The sequence below is a fragment of the Puma concolor genome, chromosome E1, assembly GCF_028749965.1.
Source record: "Puma concolor isolate L17-30 chromosome E1, mPumCon1.1.hap2, whole genome shotgun sequence".
NCBI classification, from domain to species: domain Eukaryota; kingdom Metazoa; phylum Chordata; class Mammalia; order Carnivora; family Felidae; genus Puma; species Puma concolor.
The window spans coordinates 29,846,582-29,862,293 of NC_141680.1; the positions used below are offsets into that span (position 1 = coordinate 29,846,582).

At 37.0% G+C, this 15,712-nt stretch overlaps 1 protein-coding gene and 1 long non-coding RNA gene across 7 annotated transcripts in view; one reads left to right on the forward strand and one right to left on the reverse strand.

The window, feature by feature from the left end:
- Positions 1-6,020, forward strand: part of TEX14 (testis expressed 14, intercellular bridge forming factor) — a 115,092-nt gene extending 109,072 nt beyond the window's left edge. For 4 of the 6 annotated variants that reach the window (XM_086686847.1, XM_086686849.1, XM_086686845.1 and 1 more), the window contains 4 exons: positions 1,127-1,219; positions 3,491-3,600; positions 4,847-4,898; positions 5,358-6,020. In XM_086686847.1, the coding sequence (XP_086542973.1) occupies positions 1,127-1,219; positions 3,491-3,600; positions 4,847-4,898; positions 5,358-5,394 (292 nt within the window). In that variant the 3' untranslated portion in view covers positions 5,395-6,020. Of the gene's footprint in view, positions 1-1,126; positions 1,220-3,490; positions 3,601-3,893; positions 3,971-4,846; positions 4,899-5,357 lie in introns of all 6 variants that reach the window. The other 2 variants (XR_015244042.1, XM_086686848.1) reach the window with 2 other exon arrangements.
- On the reverse strand, positions 5,479-15,659 carry LOC147574235 (uncharacterized). Its single transcript, XR_015244043.1, has 4 exons — positions 15,141-15,659; positions 14,695-14,742; positions 8,022-8,295; positions 5,479-5,587 (listed from the first exon to the last, which is right to left on the reverse strand). It is a non-coding gene; the product is annotated as an uncharacterized LOC147574235 (long non-coding RNA).
- Between the last annotated feature and the right edge of the window lie 53 nt (positions 15,660-15,712).

The window sequence follows — 15,712 nt, forward strand, 5'->3', positions numbered from 1 at the left end:
AATTGAGGTTTTAGCTTTTCAGCTGCTATAGAAGAGGAAGGGAAGGAAGAAGGGTGCTACGAATAACTTTTAGGTAGTGAATCTAGTTCCTGCCCCACTCTTTAAAGGCTAAATTATTCTCTATGAGGAAGAAAAAGAAAGAGACCTGGAAGGGAAAGTTTGGGAGGTGGAAGAGGAGATGAGCCCTGGGACCTGCAAGGAAGGTCCTGGGGAGACAGAAAAGACAAGGGCAAAGGGAGAGGAAGAGAAATACATTTTAAAAGTTTTAGAAGTCTTTTTATCTATAATGTATGATGTAACTCCAGTCCTCCCATCTCCTCAAAACACCTTCAGTAAAAATCTACATCATTATTCAAGCCAAGGAAGATTAGCTCAAGAAGGCCGAGTTAAACTTGGTTGTATAAAGTACTTTACATGTGGGGCGCCTGGGTGGCGCAGTCGGTTAAGCGTCCGACTTCAGCCAGGTCACGATCTTGCGGCCCGTGAGTTCAAGCCCCGCTTCGGGCTCTGGGCTGATGGCTCAGAGCCTGGAGCCTGCTTCCGATTCTGTGTCTCCCTCTCTCTCTGCCCCTCCCCCGTTCATGCTCTGTCTCTCTCTGTCCCAAAAATAAATAAACGTTGAAAAAAAAAATTAAAAAATAAAGTACTTTACATGTGATCAAAAGTTAGCTACTATTATTATTTTCCAAAAGGGCTGGCTGTGCTGGACATAGATAGATGCCCAGAGTGGGACTTTTCAGGCCTTCTGAAAACACTGTGCATCCTTTAGCTTCAGAGGCAGTTCTTCATTCAAAAAACTTATAGGAATGAGTGTACAGTTCTAGCCCAGGGTGGAAATTAACTTAATGGCCTAGAATTGAGACTGAGTCTGGCATTGGACTTTGGGAGGTGGCTATTCTCATGGGTGCTGAGGCTTTTTATTAAGAAGCTAAAGAAGAGTTTTTGGTGTGCATCTAAATTGTATGTAAGTGACCTCTGCAACTGTAAATACAATCTCACCTAGCTATCATTTTCTTACCTGTACAGTGAAAACACACGTTTTAAGGTCCTTTCCCACTCTAAAACACTGTACCTCCTTGTCATGGAATAAGAATTGTCTCAGTTCTCTTCACTTGTCCTTGGACAGAGCTCACTCTACTCTTGATGAGGACCTAGAAAGATGGCTACAGCCACCTGAGGACAGCACGGAGCTACAGGATCTCCCCGGAGGCTCTACAAGGTTATTGTTTTCCATCAGGGGGTCATTTTCTTTTTTGTCAAGAAGGAGGACTAGATTTTAGTCTTTAAAAAAAAAAATACCTTGACTCTTTGGAGAATGAGTGTTTGTAGATAAGCCAGCCTTGACTCCTGTCTGCCCCTCTTCCTCCACACACAGTGCTCAAGATACTGATTAGCAGATTGATATCAGTATACAGAGAGGCCTCTAAGATTGCTATACCTTGGCCTTGTCACCTTCAACATTTTCATCAGCCATTTGAATTAAATCAGAAAAGGCACACTTATCAAATTTTTAGGTAACAAAAATCTAAGAATGAATACTAATGTGATAGGTGATAGACTGGATTCAAAATGGCCTTGACAAGTGGAAATGTTAAATGCTTCTAAAAGATGAAAGTGAGCATTCAGATGTGTAGAATGCAAGGGATCTGACCTAATGGAGAATTTTTGACTGGAATCTCCTCCTCACTGGTTTTATTGAAGGTAGGAAGTATGTCGTTTTATTTTTATATGCTCAGCACTTAGCATGCATTTTGAGACATGGTAAGAATTCAAAAAATTTTTCTTGAAGAAGGCATAAATAGCGACTCCATGAGGCCTCATTGATGCAGTTGCTAAAATGGTCAATGCAGCACTAATGCTGAACAAACAACAGCGTCTTGCCCAGGCCAAAGTGATGTCTCATGCTAAAGAGAGGACTCGTAGGACACAGTGTGGGGTTACTTTCTGGGCAAAATATTTTATTACTTTTTAAAATTATTTATTTATTTATTTTGAGAGAGAGTGAGGGAGAGGGGCAGAGAGAGAGAGAGAGAGAGAATATCCCAAGCAGGCTTCGCACTGTCAGTGCAGAGTCTGGGTGCAATATTTTATTTTATTATTTTATTTTATTTTATTTTATTTTATTTTATTTTATTTTATTTTATTTTGTTTTGTTTTGTTTGTTTTATTTTAAAGATATAGGCTTGTTTTTTAAAAGTGTATCTATTTTGAGAAAGAGAGAGCAGGGGAAGGGCAGAAAGAGAATCTCAAGCAGGCTCCACACTGTCAGCACAGAGCCAGATGTGCTCAAGCTCACGAACTGTGAGATCATGACCTGAGCCGAAATCAAGAGTCAGATGCTTAACTGACTGAGCCACTCAGGTGCCCCTGGGTGCCGTATTTTAAAAGCGATGTTGACAAACAGAAGAGGGTGGCCATCGAATAGTCAGAGGTCTGAAAACCATATCATGTGAGAATAGCTGAAGGAGTTGGGGAGGCTCAGCTGGAGAAGTGCAGGTGGAATGGAGAATATTTGATAGTTACCCTCAAATACCTGAAATGTAAAGTTAAGAGAGTCAGCTTACTCTCTTCTGCCCCAAAGGGCAGAGCTAGTGACTAGAAACTGCAGTTCGAGATTTTATCCAGTAAAGCACATGCTTTTTAATAGCTATTGCTATCTGATAGAAAAAGCAGGTGCCTTTACAGTTTATCAACAGCTCCTCCCACTCAAGCACAGGCTAGACAACTCTGGTTCTGGGCATTTGGACAGAGGTGGAAGAGAACCTGAAGGCTTCCTCCAATTGTAGAACCTATGATTCTATTAGAGGTTAGGAGGGAAAAAAATCGTTTTTGCTTTAGGTGGCTTTATTTTCTCTCTTGTTTTACATATTTTGTTTTGAATATTTAGTAAATAAAAAAAGAATAAAAATCCCTGTACAGTGTCAAATTGGTTCAGCCAGCATCTGTTGAGTGCTGACAACCAAGTGCTCTGCTGCAGGAGCAGAGGAGTGGGATGTCTCTGCCCTTCAGGAGCTTACACTTGAGCAGGGGAGATGATTTCTGCTTACTAGTTTGGCAAATATGGTCTTAAATTGTTAGACACTTCAATCAGAGATACTTGAGAGTTTCAGGAAATGAAGTAAGTAATAAAATAAATGGTGGTTACAAAAAAGGGCACCAATTACAACATAAGTGAAATGCTTTTGTTGGGAAGGGAGGTAGATAATATAGCCTAGAGGTTGATAGAGTCTGAATCAGACTGCCAGGGTCAGATCCCAGATCCAGGATTCCTGAGGCACATAACTTCTGTGTACCTCAGTTTCCTTATTACTTGCTGGGAATGGTAATGGTAACTATATAGTTGTGATAAGAATTAAATGGCTTACTGTACATTATAGCACATGTGCCAATGCCTGGCCAGTAGTGCTAGCTATTATGTTTCCTTTGGAGTAGTCCTGTTACCCTGGCCATTGTGCATATGGTTTGATGCCCCAAATCATTGTCTTTGAAGGGAGGCAAATACCAAGGATCAAGAAGTTGGTGAAAAGAAGAGAAAAGGGGAAGAAAGCTTCAAGTCAGAGAGAAGGAAATCAGACAGCTTTTTAGGCAATTCTGAAGAAGGTATGAATGAATGGTTGTTTATAATGTAACCTGGAGTCCTTGGGCTATGATGAGCATCAGAGTTATTTAGAAATATTTCCCAGATGCTATACATAATCCTTCTATGCTTTCCTCCTGTAGTTCAGCCCAGGTTTTCTGTTAATTGCCAGTTACACCTTAATCACAAAACAGTAACATCCTATTTTATTTCTAAAGGAAGCCTTTGGCCAATCTCATCATCTTGTCTTGCACATTGTCTAGAAAGATGTTTTGCTTCTAATTGTCTAATGTCTTCAAAAGAGTTCTAAATTTAGCTCACACAGAGGCTGCAGAATCTGAGAAGGAATTATAAACTGTGGAATTTAAGTGGAATCTACAAGTAATGTGAAAGGTATAAATTGATCTTAATTTCAAAACTATTTTGATAGAGCTTTAGGCACCATTCACAAATGACACCCTCCTATATTTAAGTTCCTCCTACTTAAGAAGTTAGAGATACTGATTTTTTCAGAACACCTGGAATCCCTTTCATTCCTTCGCCAATTCATTCTCATTCTCCTTTCTCTGCCCTATTTTGTGCTTTGTGAACTATCTCCTGGGCTTTCTGGCCAACAGGCTTCCTGTTGGCCAGTGGGAAGAGGGCAGAGGAGTGGTTGGGTATTACTTCCCCTACCTGCCTACTTCAGCACCTTATCTCTGGATAGAAGTGGTGTCCCTTCACCAGCACAGCTTCTGTAAGGCAGCCTGTCCTCAGTTCCAGCTCTCACTGGGTTCCAGTAACTGTTCTGCCCTAGCTCCACCCTAGTCCCTTTTGACTTAGCATTGATAATGGCTTCCCACTGCTGCTAGTCACTGGGTGCCTTGCCATCCTTTGTTTGCTCCCTTAACTCTGACTATACCTATGTAAGTAGTCACTTCATTAAAGGGCCTGAGAGTGTATTCTTTTTCCTCTGGGACCCTGGACTGGCACAGGACCCAGAGTGTGTAAGCATTTAGCTAGTGTTGAATTCACTGAGAACATAATGCAGAGACTTTGTGAATTAACATCATTAGTATCCATTGCTGTGACAGGGAGCTGCAGAATGTTAGGTGGGGAAGCCCATTAACTATTTTTGGAAAGATTCTGTCTCTAGCAGAAAACAACTATTACCGGTAAAACAGTCCACCCTAAACTAGAGAGAGAGCACTAAAGCAATTTCTGGATACTGGCACCTTTAGACCCAGAAAGTAACCTGGTTGTGTTTTCTTCTTTCTATATTTCATCAAGAGGAACTAAAACCCTGTTTTTGGAAGCGACTGGGTTGGTCTGAACCATCCAGGTAATGAGATGGCATATGTTTGTAGGTCCAAGTTCACTGTCTCTAGACCACATGAACAGGCTTTAAACATTTATCAGCATGTAAATAAACATTAATGTTAAAGTTATTGATAAAGTTGTTTGAATGATAATTAATTCAAAGTTGCTCAATTTTTTATGTGTTAATGTTTACAGCTAATTAAAATACAAGGTGAAATTAATGCCAGATTTGATTAAGTCATCAGTAGAGTCAGCACAAGAACAGTTTTGGACAGAGGGAGGACAGGATGATGCTATCAATTGCTTTGTAGTCATTGTACGTTCCCATGACATACTAATTGATTATCCCCCTTGACTATAAAGATCAAAATCCCTTCCCTTGAACTCAGTTGAATAGAAGGAAACTGTTGTTTGTGTCTTTAAAAAACATAGATACTCACTTGAAACTCTTTTTTTTTGTGTGTGTTTAAAAAATACACAGAATAATCGTACTGGATCAGAGTGACTTGTCAGACTGATGGGAGTTGGATCGTACATGAACTCCTGGCCTGAGTTTGAGCATCCTGCTTGTGAGCTCCCGTCTCTCCTCATCTGCTTCAGTCACCATCAGGGCAGTGATTCTGTAGCTCACACTTTGTTCAGCTGCCACAATAGACAGAACGGCTGGCCCTGTCTGCACCGCAGTTAACCATCTGTTTTCAGTTCAGATTTCTGAAAAGTGAAAGGTAGCTTTTATTGTAAAATTTCCTCATTGTTCCCAGAATGGCTTTGGTTTTGGTTTTGTTGGTACAGATTTTTGAAAACTTTAATTCCTGTTATATAATAAAATGTTTACTTTTAATACCATTTAGGTTTTAGCTGTGTAAGATATTTCTGTGTTTTAGTTATTGGGAGAGGAACTGCCACCCAAAGAGGCTTCAATATCTGTTATAAAGTTTGACAGATAAGCAATGACTGCTACCACCTCTCATATAAGCCAGCACCAGTCATCCATAGTTTAGAACAGAAATACTGCCCTCCTCTTGGCCAGGATTGTGATATTCCCATTCCAGCTAGAATTTACTTACATGATGAAAGTACAGGTCGGAGTAAAAGTCCAAGATATTTTGAACCCTTTAAAGTGAATAAACATCATTTCTGAGTATTTTGGATTGTATACCTCACATCATTTGTGTCTTAGAGGAGTGAAATTGTGGGAAGATGAAGATCACAACGTTTTCTCTAATTTAGCCTCTAGTGACTCCTGGGCAGATGCATACATGTGTCTGGCATGGTATTTAGAGGATTGATATACCTTCATCTGCCTCAAGTTTGGAGCTTTTACATGTGAATAAAAACCTTTTCTTAGAAGTTATGTGCTGTTGTGCAGTACTAGCCAGCTACCAGCTAACATTTTATTCTTAGCAAGTGAATGATAGGTCTTTTGTTTGTGAAAACCGGATAGTTCCTGTTGAGGATGGTCATATCATACAGTTTTTATTAGCACCCCAGAATTCTACCCTGCACAAATAAAATAGGAAGGTACAAATCTATTTGACTACTTTGAAACAAGGAAACAGTTGCTTGCCACTGTAACCAGAGCAAAACCAAAGCAAATTACTTTACAAATAATACTGTGTATAAGAAACTTGGGGGGATACGGAGACATGTAATACATAGTCCTTCCTCTCAAAAACTTTTAATTGGTGCAACAAAACCAACATACATAAAAATGTAAGGACTTTGTGTCCAGGACCCACAGGAAAAAAAAATGTATGGAGTGATAGACATATCATGTTAAATAGTGAGTTTTGATATTACAGCATTATCTATTAGTATTCATAAAGGCTACAAGTCCTACATAAACTCTCACTGATGTGGTTTATAATCACTAATATTGGCCAACATTAACAATAATAATGTTGGTAGATAATGTTTATTGGTTGTGGAGTAACTGTTAGGTGCCAGGGTTCCATGATCTGCCCAAGACCATACTGGAGCAAACATGTTTGTATACTTCACAGTAAAACAGAGTAGCTTTCCCTGAGGCTGTAGTTCAAGAGTGCCCTGCCCACTCTTGGAAGTGAACCAAGAGCAAATTTAAGTTAAAACTGATGGTGATATATCCTTTATGAACTTAGTCCCCATCCTCACATCTGTCCGGTGGGTTTGGTGCTGAGTTTTTAGAGTATACGGAGTCCTTCACTTTTCCTCAATATGTGGAAATATAATGAATACATAAACGGTTCTAGACACATAGTAGATGGCTAATAAATTATTGTTGGCTCACTATTGAATGGAATTTTCCCCTTGGAAAATTTGATTATTAGAAATTTCCAGATTAGATTTTAGTTGCTGTTGTTGTTGTTATTGTTTTCAAATACATAGCTTTTGGCCCTTTTCTGGATGCTAATAGTACTGTTTTATAGGTTGCTATTAGAGGGGTGTTTTAGTTGTGCCTGGCTGCCTCACTCAGAGGAGCATGTAACTTGATCTCATGCCCTATGTTCAAGCCCTATGTTTGGTGTAGAGATTACTTAAATAAATAAACTTAAAAAAAAAAAAGAATTGGGTTTTAGAGATGTGCCTCCCAAGAACTTAGAAATAAGTTGGTCCTCTGGGAGTTATATAAGTAAAAATCCAGTGTCCCACTGAATATGATTAATTGTATAGTGGAGTAAAATTAAAGGACCTTCTATAAATGTGTGACTTAACAGATATTTGGAAATAATATTGAAAAAATAGAGTAAGGAGGAGGGATGTGTCCTACCAGATGTGAAAGCATAGCATAAGGCTGCAATAATTAACAGAATATGGTATTGACATCAGAATGGAAACCTGATCCTTTAGTTCCATCTCCACCCCTTTCAGTTGTTGTCATGAAATTACATCTTTATGTAAAGTGTGGCCAAAAATAAAAGATAATAATATTTTTAATGTGTTACTCTCTTAAATTATGTAAAAAATAAACCAGGATTTGGAGTTATAAATCAAAGTTACAGTAACACTAACTTTTATACTAATTACTGCTGTTTTCTTGCTTTAAATGTATTGATCTCCTAAATCATGGAGAAAACAAAAAGTGCAGTTACAAACCATTGTAATGGTTGTAACCAAAATTAGTATAAAAACTAATACTGGTTTTTATAATTGCCCATGTACTTACCTTTATTGAGACCTTTTATTTCTCCATATGGCTTTGAGTTACTATGCAGTGTCCTTTTATTTCAACTTGAAGCATTTCTTGAACATTTCTTGTAGGGTAGATCTAGTGCTTACAAACTCCCTCAGCTTTAGTTTTTCTGGGAATGTCTTAATTTACCCCTCACATTTGAAGGACAGCTTTTCTGGATATAGGATTCTTGGTTGACAAGGGTTTTTATTTTTTATTTTTAACACTTTGAATATATTGGCCTACTGTCTTCTGTCTTTCAGAGTTTCTGTATATAAAAGAATCATTAGTTTATATTTAGGGGCACACTATACACAAGAATGTAACTCTGTCACATCAACAATTAATAGGGGTAGGATGAAGCTGTAAAGGAAGAGAGTTTTTTTATTGTTATTGAAGTTAAGCTGGTATAAATTCAAATTAGAGTGTTACACATTTAGGATGCAAAATGTAATCTTCATGGTCACCACAAAGAAAATAGCTATGGAATATACACAAAAGGAAAAGAGAAAATAATTTAAACATTTCACTACAGAAAATCAACTAAATACAAAAGGAGACAGTAATGCAAGAAATGTGGGACAAAAAACAAATAGCGTAATGACAGACGATCTCATCAGTAATTAGTTTAAACATAAATGAATCAGGGGCGCCTGGGTAGTTCAGTCGGTTAAGCGTCCAACTTTGGCTCAAGTCATGATCTTGCGGTTCATGAGTTCCAGCCCCACATCAGGCTCTGTGCTGACAGCTCCAAGCCTGGAACCTGTTTCAGATTCTGTGTCTCCCTCTCTCTCTGCCCCTCCCCTACTCACTCTCTCTCTCAAAAATAACACTAAAAAAATTTTTAAACATAAATGAATCAAACTCTCCAAAAGACAGAGATTGGAAATGGATAAAAACACATTAACTATATGCTATCTATAAGAGACATTCAAAGCCATAAATAGATTGAAAGTGAAAAGATCAAAAAGATATTCCATGCAAGTAGTAAACAGAAGAGCAGGGGTGGCTATACTAATATCAGACAAAGTAAACTTTAAATAAAAAAGGTTACAAGAGACCAGGACATTATATACAAAAGGTTCAATAGGGAAAGAATATATTACAGTTATATTTATATACCTAATGACAGACCACCAAAATATATGAAGCAAAACTGATGGAATTGAAGGGAGAGAATAGACAATTCTGTAACAATAATTGGAGACTTCAAAAACTCACAATAATGGATAGAACAACCAGACAGAAGATAAGTAAGGAAACAGAGGAGTTAACAAACCAACTAGATCATACAGATATATATATAGAACACGCTAGCCAACAACAAAAAAATACACATTCTTCTCAAGCACACATGGGACATGTTTTAGGATAGGCCATATTGTAGGCCACTTAAGTCTCAACAGATGTTAAAAGATAGATATGATAAAGTATCTTCTCTGACCACAACAGGATGAAATTATAAATTAATAACAAAAGGAAGGAAATGTGGAAAATTCATAAAATTGTGGAAGTTAACACTTTTAAAATGACCAATGGATAAAAGAAATTACAAGGAAATTAGAAAATACTTTGAGATGCAGGAAAACAAAAGTAACATCAAAACTTATGGGATGCAGCAAAAACTGTGCTAAGAGGGAAACTTATAAGTTATAAATACATTAAAAAAAATCTGAAATCAACAACGTAACTTTACAACTTAAGGAACTAGAAAAAGTACAAACTAAATCCAAACTAGCAGAAGGAAGGTATAATAGAGATTAGAGCAGAGATAGAAAAACAATAGAGAAATGAAACCAAAGGCTAATTCTTCAAAAAGATCGACAAAATTGACAAACTTTAGCTAGATAGACTAAGAAAAGGGAAGACTCAAATTACCAAAATCAGAAATTAAAGTGGGGACATTACTACTTATTCTACAGAAATAAAAAGGATTATACGGGAATACTATGAACAATTGTATGCCAACAAATTGGATAACAGATGAAATGGACAATTTCCTAGAAACAAAACCTGCAAGACTAAATCATGAAGAGAAAATCTGAATAGACCTATAACTAGTAAGGAGATTGAATCAGTAATCAAAATCCTCCCAATAAAGAAAAGCCCTGCACTTGATAGCTTCACTGATGAATTCTACCAAACATCTTAGGGACTAATACCAATCCTTCTCAAACTTTTCCAAAAAATTGAAGAGAAGACACTTTCTAAATCATTCTGAGGCCAGCATTACCCTCATACCAAAGCTAGACAAAGACACTCGCAAGAAAACTACAGATCAGATCCCTTAGGAACATTGATGCAAAAATCCTCAACACGAGCAAACAAAATTAAGCATATTGAAAAGATTATACACTATGATCAAATGAGATTTATTCCTGGAATGCAAGTATAGCTCTACATGAAAATCATAATATGTACTGTTATGCAACAATGTAATATGTGATATGCCACATCAATAGAATAAAGAGGGGGAAAAGCCTCATCATTTCAACTTGATGCAGAAAAAGCATTTGACAAAATCAACACCTTTTCATGACACTCAACAAACTGCGAGTAGAAGGAAACTCTCTCAATATGATTAAAGCCACATGTGAAAAGCCTCTGGCAAACATCATACTCAATGGTATGGAAAGACTGAAAGGTTTTCCTCTAAGATCAGACACTAGAGAAGGATGCCTGCTTTCACCACTTCTATTTAACATAGTAGTAGAAGTTCTGGCCAGAGCATTTAGGCAAGAAAAATAAATAAAAGGTATCCTAATTGGAAAGGAAATAGTAATCTCAAATAGTGATAGTAATCTCAAATAGTAATCTCTGTTTGCAGATGATATGAATTTATATGTAGAAAACTCTAAAGACATAACCAAGAAAACTGTTGGAACTAACAAATGAATTCAGCAAAGTGGCAGGATACAAAGGCAACACACAAGATTCCATTGCATTTCCATACATGAACAAGGAAGAATGTGAAAGGGAAATTACAAAAACAATTCCATTTACAGTAGCATCAAAAAGAATAAAATACCTAAGAATTAACCAGGGAGGTGAAACACTTGTACTATGAAAACTACAAAACAGTGCTAAAGAAATTAAAGAAGACATAGATAAATGGGAGCACATCCTATATTCATGTAATGGAAGACACTATATTGTTAAAATGTCAATACTGCCCAGAGCCATTTATAGATTCCATGCAATACCTATCAAAACCCCAATGATGTTCTTTGCAGAAATAGAAAAACCCATCCTAAAATTCATATGAAATCTCCAAATAACCAAAGCAATTTTTCAAAAGAAAACAGAATTGAAGGGCTCACACTTCCTGATTTCAAAACTTACAAAGCTACACTAACCAAAATAATGTGGTATTGGCATATAGACCTATAGATCCATGGAATAGAATAGAGAGCCTAGACGTAAAACTTTGCAAATATGTTCAAATGATTTCTGACAAGGATGCCAAGACCATGGGGAAAGGACAGTCTCGTCAACAAATGGTGCTGGGAAAACTGGATATCCACATGCAAAAGAGTGAAATTCTTACCTCACATTTATCTAACACCATATACAAAAATTAATTCAAAATTGATCAAATACCTAAATCTAAGGCCAAAAACAATAAAACTCTTAGAAGAAAACATAGGACAAAAGCTTTAAATATTAGATTTGGCAATGATTTCTTGGACATGACATCAAAGGTACAGGCAACAAAATAAAAAGAATAGATATATTGAACTTCATGAAAATTTAAAACTTCACTATCCACAGAGTAAAAAAGCAAACCCCTAGAATGAGAGAAATAACTTGCAAATCATATATCTGATAAGGGATTAATAGCCAGAATATACAGAGAACTCCTAAATTCAACAACAAAAAACAATTCAAGATTGGGCACAGGACTTGGAATAGACATTTTTCCAAAGAAGTTATATGAATGGTCAAAATGAGCACATGAAAAGATGTTCAACATGACTAATTATTAGGGAAATGCAAATCAAAACTACCATGCAATACCACCTCACATTCTTTAAGATGGTTACTATGAAAAATACAAAACAAGTGTTGGCAAGAATGTTTTTAAATTAGAACCTCTGTGCACTGTTGGTGTGAATGTAAGATGGCACAGTCATTATGGAAAGCAGTATGGTGGTTCCTCAACAAATTAAAAATAGAATTATCATATGACCCAGCAATATATTCCACTTGTGAATAGAGTCTCCAACAGATAGTTCTGCACCAATGTTCATAGCAGCATTATAGCTCAAATGTGGAAACATCAGTGTCCATAAATGGATGAAGGGATAAACTGTGGTAAATATGATGGAATATTATTGAACTTTAAAAGGGAAAGAAATTCTGCAATATGCTACAACATAGATGAACCTTGAGGACATTTTGCTAAGTGAAAGAAGCCAATCAGAAAAATAAAATAATGTATGATTCCACTTACATGAGTTACTTACAGTAGTCCAAATCATAAGGACAGAAAGTATAGTGGTTGTCAAGGCTGGGGTAAGGGGGCATTGGGAGTTACTGTTTAATAGGTATGGAGTTTTTATTTGGGATTCTGAGAAAGTTCTTGAAATGGATAGTGAGTGGTGATGACTGCACAACATTGTTAATGTACTTAATGCCAATGCATTGTGCATTTAAAAATGGCTAGAACAGTAAATTTACAAGATGAGAAGAGTTATGGGGATGGATGGTGATGATGGTTGCGTAACAATGTAAATGTATTTAATACCACTGAACTGTACACTTCAGAATAGTTAAGATGGTAAATGTTATGTGTGTTTTACCACAATAATTTTTTTAATTATGGAAAAGCATAAGTGGACTAAGTAGAAAGGTGTCCGGGACATATTATGGACTCATGCTAGTAGGTATAATATGACCCCATGAAAATTTATACATAAATGTCTACATTTGATAAATGCATAGATATCTGGAGGGATGCTTATTAAAGTAGTAAAATAGTCCTTTCAGGAAAGATGCTTATTAAAGTAGTAAAATAGTCCTTTCAACTTTTCATAATTCTTTTAGCTGTTTTCTGTTTGGAGAATAGAAGGTTTAGGAATACTTAAATCAGTGGGAGGCAGAACTATAATGTCATAGTTAAGTAACTATAAACTTAGTCAATTTTATTAGAACTCATTTGAAGGAAAACTGCTTAATAGAAAGGAATGGTTAGTGTCAAGCATAAGAAAAGGAAGTTTTAGGTGCCAGACATGGGGATGGATGCTCAGCTAAAGCTGTATGGATGAGTGGATGGGGAGTTCACTAGGTATGCCTAGTGCTTTGTGACAGGTGTTGCCCTCTTGTGGGATATCATACTGACTTCTTGATCCAGTTCCATGTTCACCAAGCAACTTTTCTTCCTCTTGAAATTGGTGTGTCTATAGGGAAAGAATGACCTGGCTTCCAATCAGTTCAATAGTGTGTTTCTCAAAGTATATTAGTGGGTTGTTATTCTGGTTTATATATTGGTCTCTGTGCTTGGTTAATGACAGTTGACACTAGAGAAATTGATTTACATAATCTATTACTTCATAAGAAATTACCTCCAAAACTTAGTGACTTAAAATAGCAATAACCACTTATCTTTAACAGTTTTTATATATCAGGATTTGGAAGTGACTCAGGTGGGCAGTTGTGGCGCAGGGTTTCTCCTGACGTTGCAGTTTAACGCATTTACTAGTTGACTCACTCATATGACTGGCAATTTTGTCTTGGCTATTGACTAGGGACCTCAGTTTCTTTCCACCTGGGTCTCCCATTGAGTTTCCTCACCACATGGCAACTGGTTTTCCCCAGAGTGAGTAATCCAAGAGGTTTTGCCTACACCAAGGCAAAAGGTGCAGTGCCATTACGATCAGCTTCAGAAGTCCTAGACCATCATTTCTGCTATAAACTGTTGGTCACAGAGGGCAAGCCCTGATTCAGAATGAGAGAGGCCTACACAAAGGCATGAATACTAGCAGATGAGAATCACTGAGGGCCATCTTGGAGACTGGCTCCCACAAATCCCATCAACCAAGTGGCAATTCGTGGCAATCCTGTCCTTTGCTGTATGCTTTCCATTCAAAATAAAACAGTTTAATATAGCTTTTACATCTCATCACATTTTATCTTCATCATACCCCTGCCAGTAGGAAGAGCAGGAGAAGTGAGAGTGTGATTACCCTGAAAGAACCTACTTGTGACTCAAGCATGGATTAATACAAGTTAGATTATTCATGATGAGGAAAATATCAAGATTCTGTATTTTGTTTTGCCCATTTTTGCAAGAATCACCCTTTTGTGTTTACTTGTACTGAAATTGAACACTGAAAAAAATATTTTCCCCAATATTAAGAGAATATAAACAATTATTCAAACAAGTACTGAGATGATTTTAATAAGAACAAAAAAGTGATAGCAGACTTAACGTTACATGTTGATGGAGAAATTAAAACTCATTCAATAAATTTATAAAGAGAAATATAATCTTCCCAGACAAACAGATAAGCATTATAGCATCGTGGTTAAAGGTTATAAATCAACAAGTCACCGTATTGAAAGGAGAATCTCCTAGGAAAGCTTTTTTAAGTCAGCCAGTCTCAATTTTATAACAAGATATCAAATAAGTATAAACAGGAACCATCTTCATTTCAACCTGGCTTACCCTTAGTGTCTTCAAGATATCTGACTTGTATTCTACTTTTATCCTTTTCTGTAAAACAAGATATAATGGTTAGCCAAATGTTTTATATTCTAAAGACGTGTCAGTAGCTCAAGGTTTCTTGGCCTATTGAGATTCCTGTTACCTAAGAACATGTTGGTTTTTGTTTCAACTTTGTCTTTAATCAAAGCTGATTTTAAAGATCCAGAAACAATGAATCTGACTGTCCTGTAACCATGAAGACCCTTCAGAGTCAATAGTGGAATGTGGATATGGTAGAGAGCAGCATGTGAAAGGGAAAGAAAGATGACAGTGTCTCCCATCCAAAATGGTATCCAAGATGCAAAGGCACTTTTCAAATCAAGAAAGAACCAAAGTCCAGCTAATTAGGAGAATTGAGAGGAGAGGATTGTGAGAAAAGACACTCACATTTTTTGAGTGACACTTACCTACCAGATGTTGGTTTCCAGATGAAGAAACCAAAGCTCAGACAAGTCAAATAACTTGTGTAAGGTGCACAGTCATTTACGATTGAAACCAATGACTAATTCCAAATCTTTCCTACAATCCTATACTCACTCCTAGGCCAAGAATGTGAGACTTTATGATTTGAGAAATCTGGATTTTTACCCCAGGGTCAACCAAACCACTTCTGATACCTGGAAAAGTATGGAGCTCTATTTTTTTACTTCTATACAACTAAATTGGGGACAACTTTGTACTTGCATCTTATTAAAACTGGTACTAACACAGAGTGATTGAGTTGAGTAGCCTTGCCTTAGCAGGATATTCAGACTGATTCCTTCTCTAGATGAGTCTGGGAATTCCTAGAATCTGTGGAGAGTAACGGAGAGTCTGGAGCCTTCCCTGTGTACTAGGGAAAACTGGTTTTACTAAGAACTTGACCAAAGATCTGGTGGTGTCAACTCCAAAGACAAGTCGCAGTTTCCTTGCAGTTACTGCTTGAGATTCTCTGAAGAACTGTGGCAGTATGCCAGGATGTTTAGTAGGGAGCTCTTTC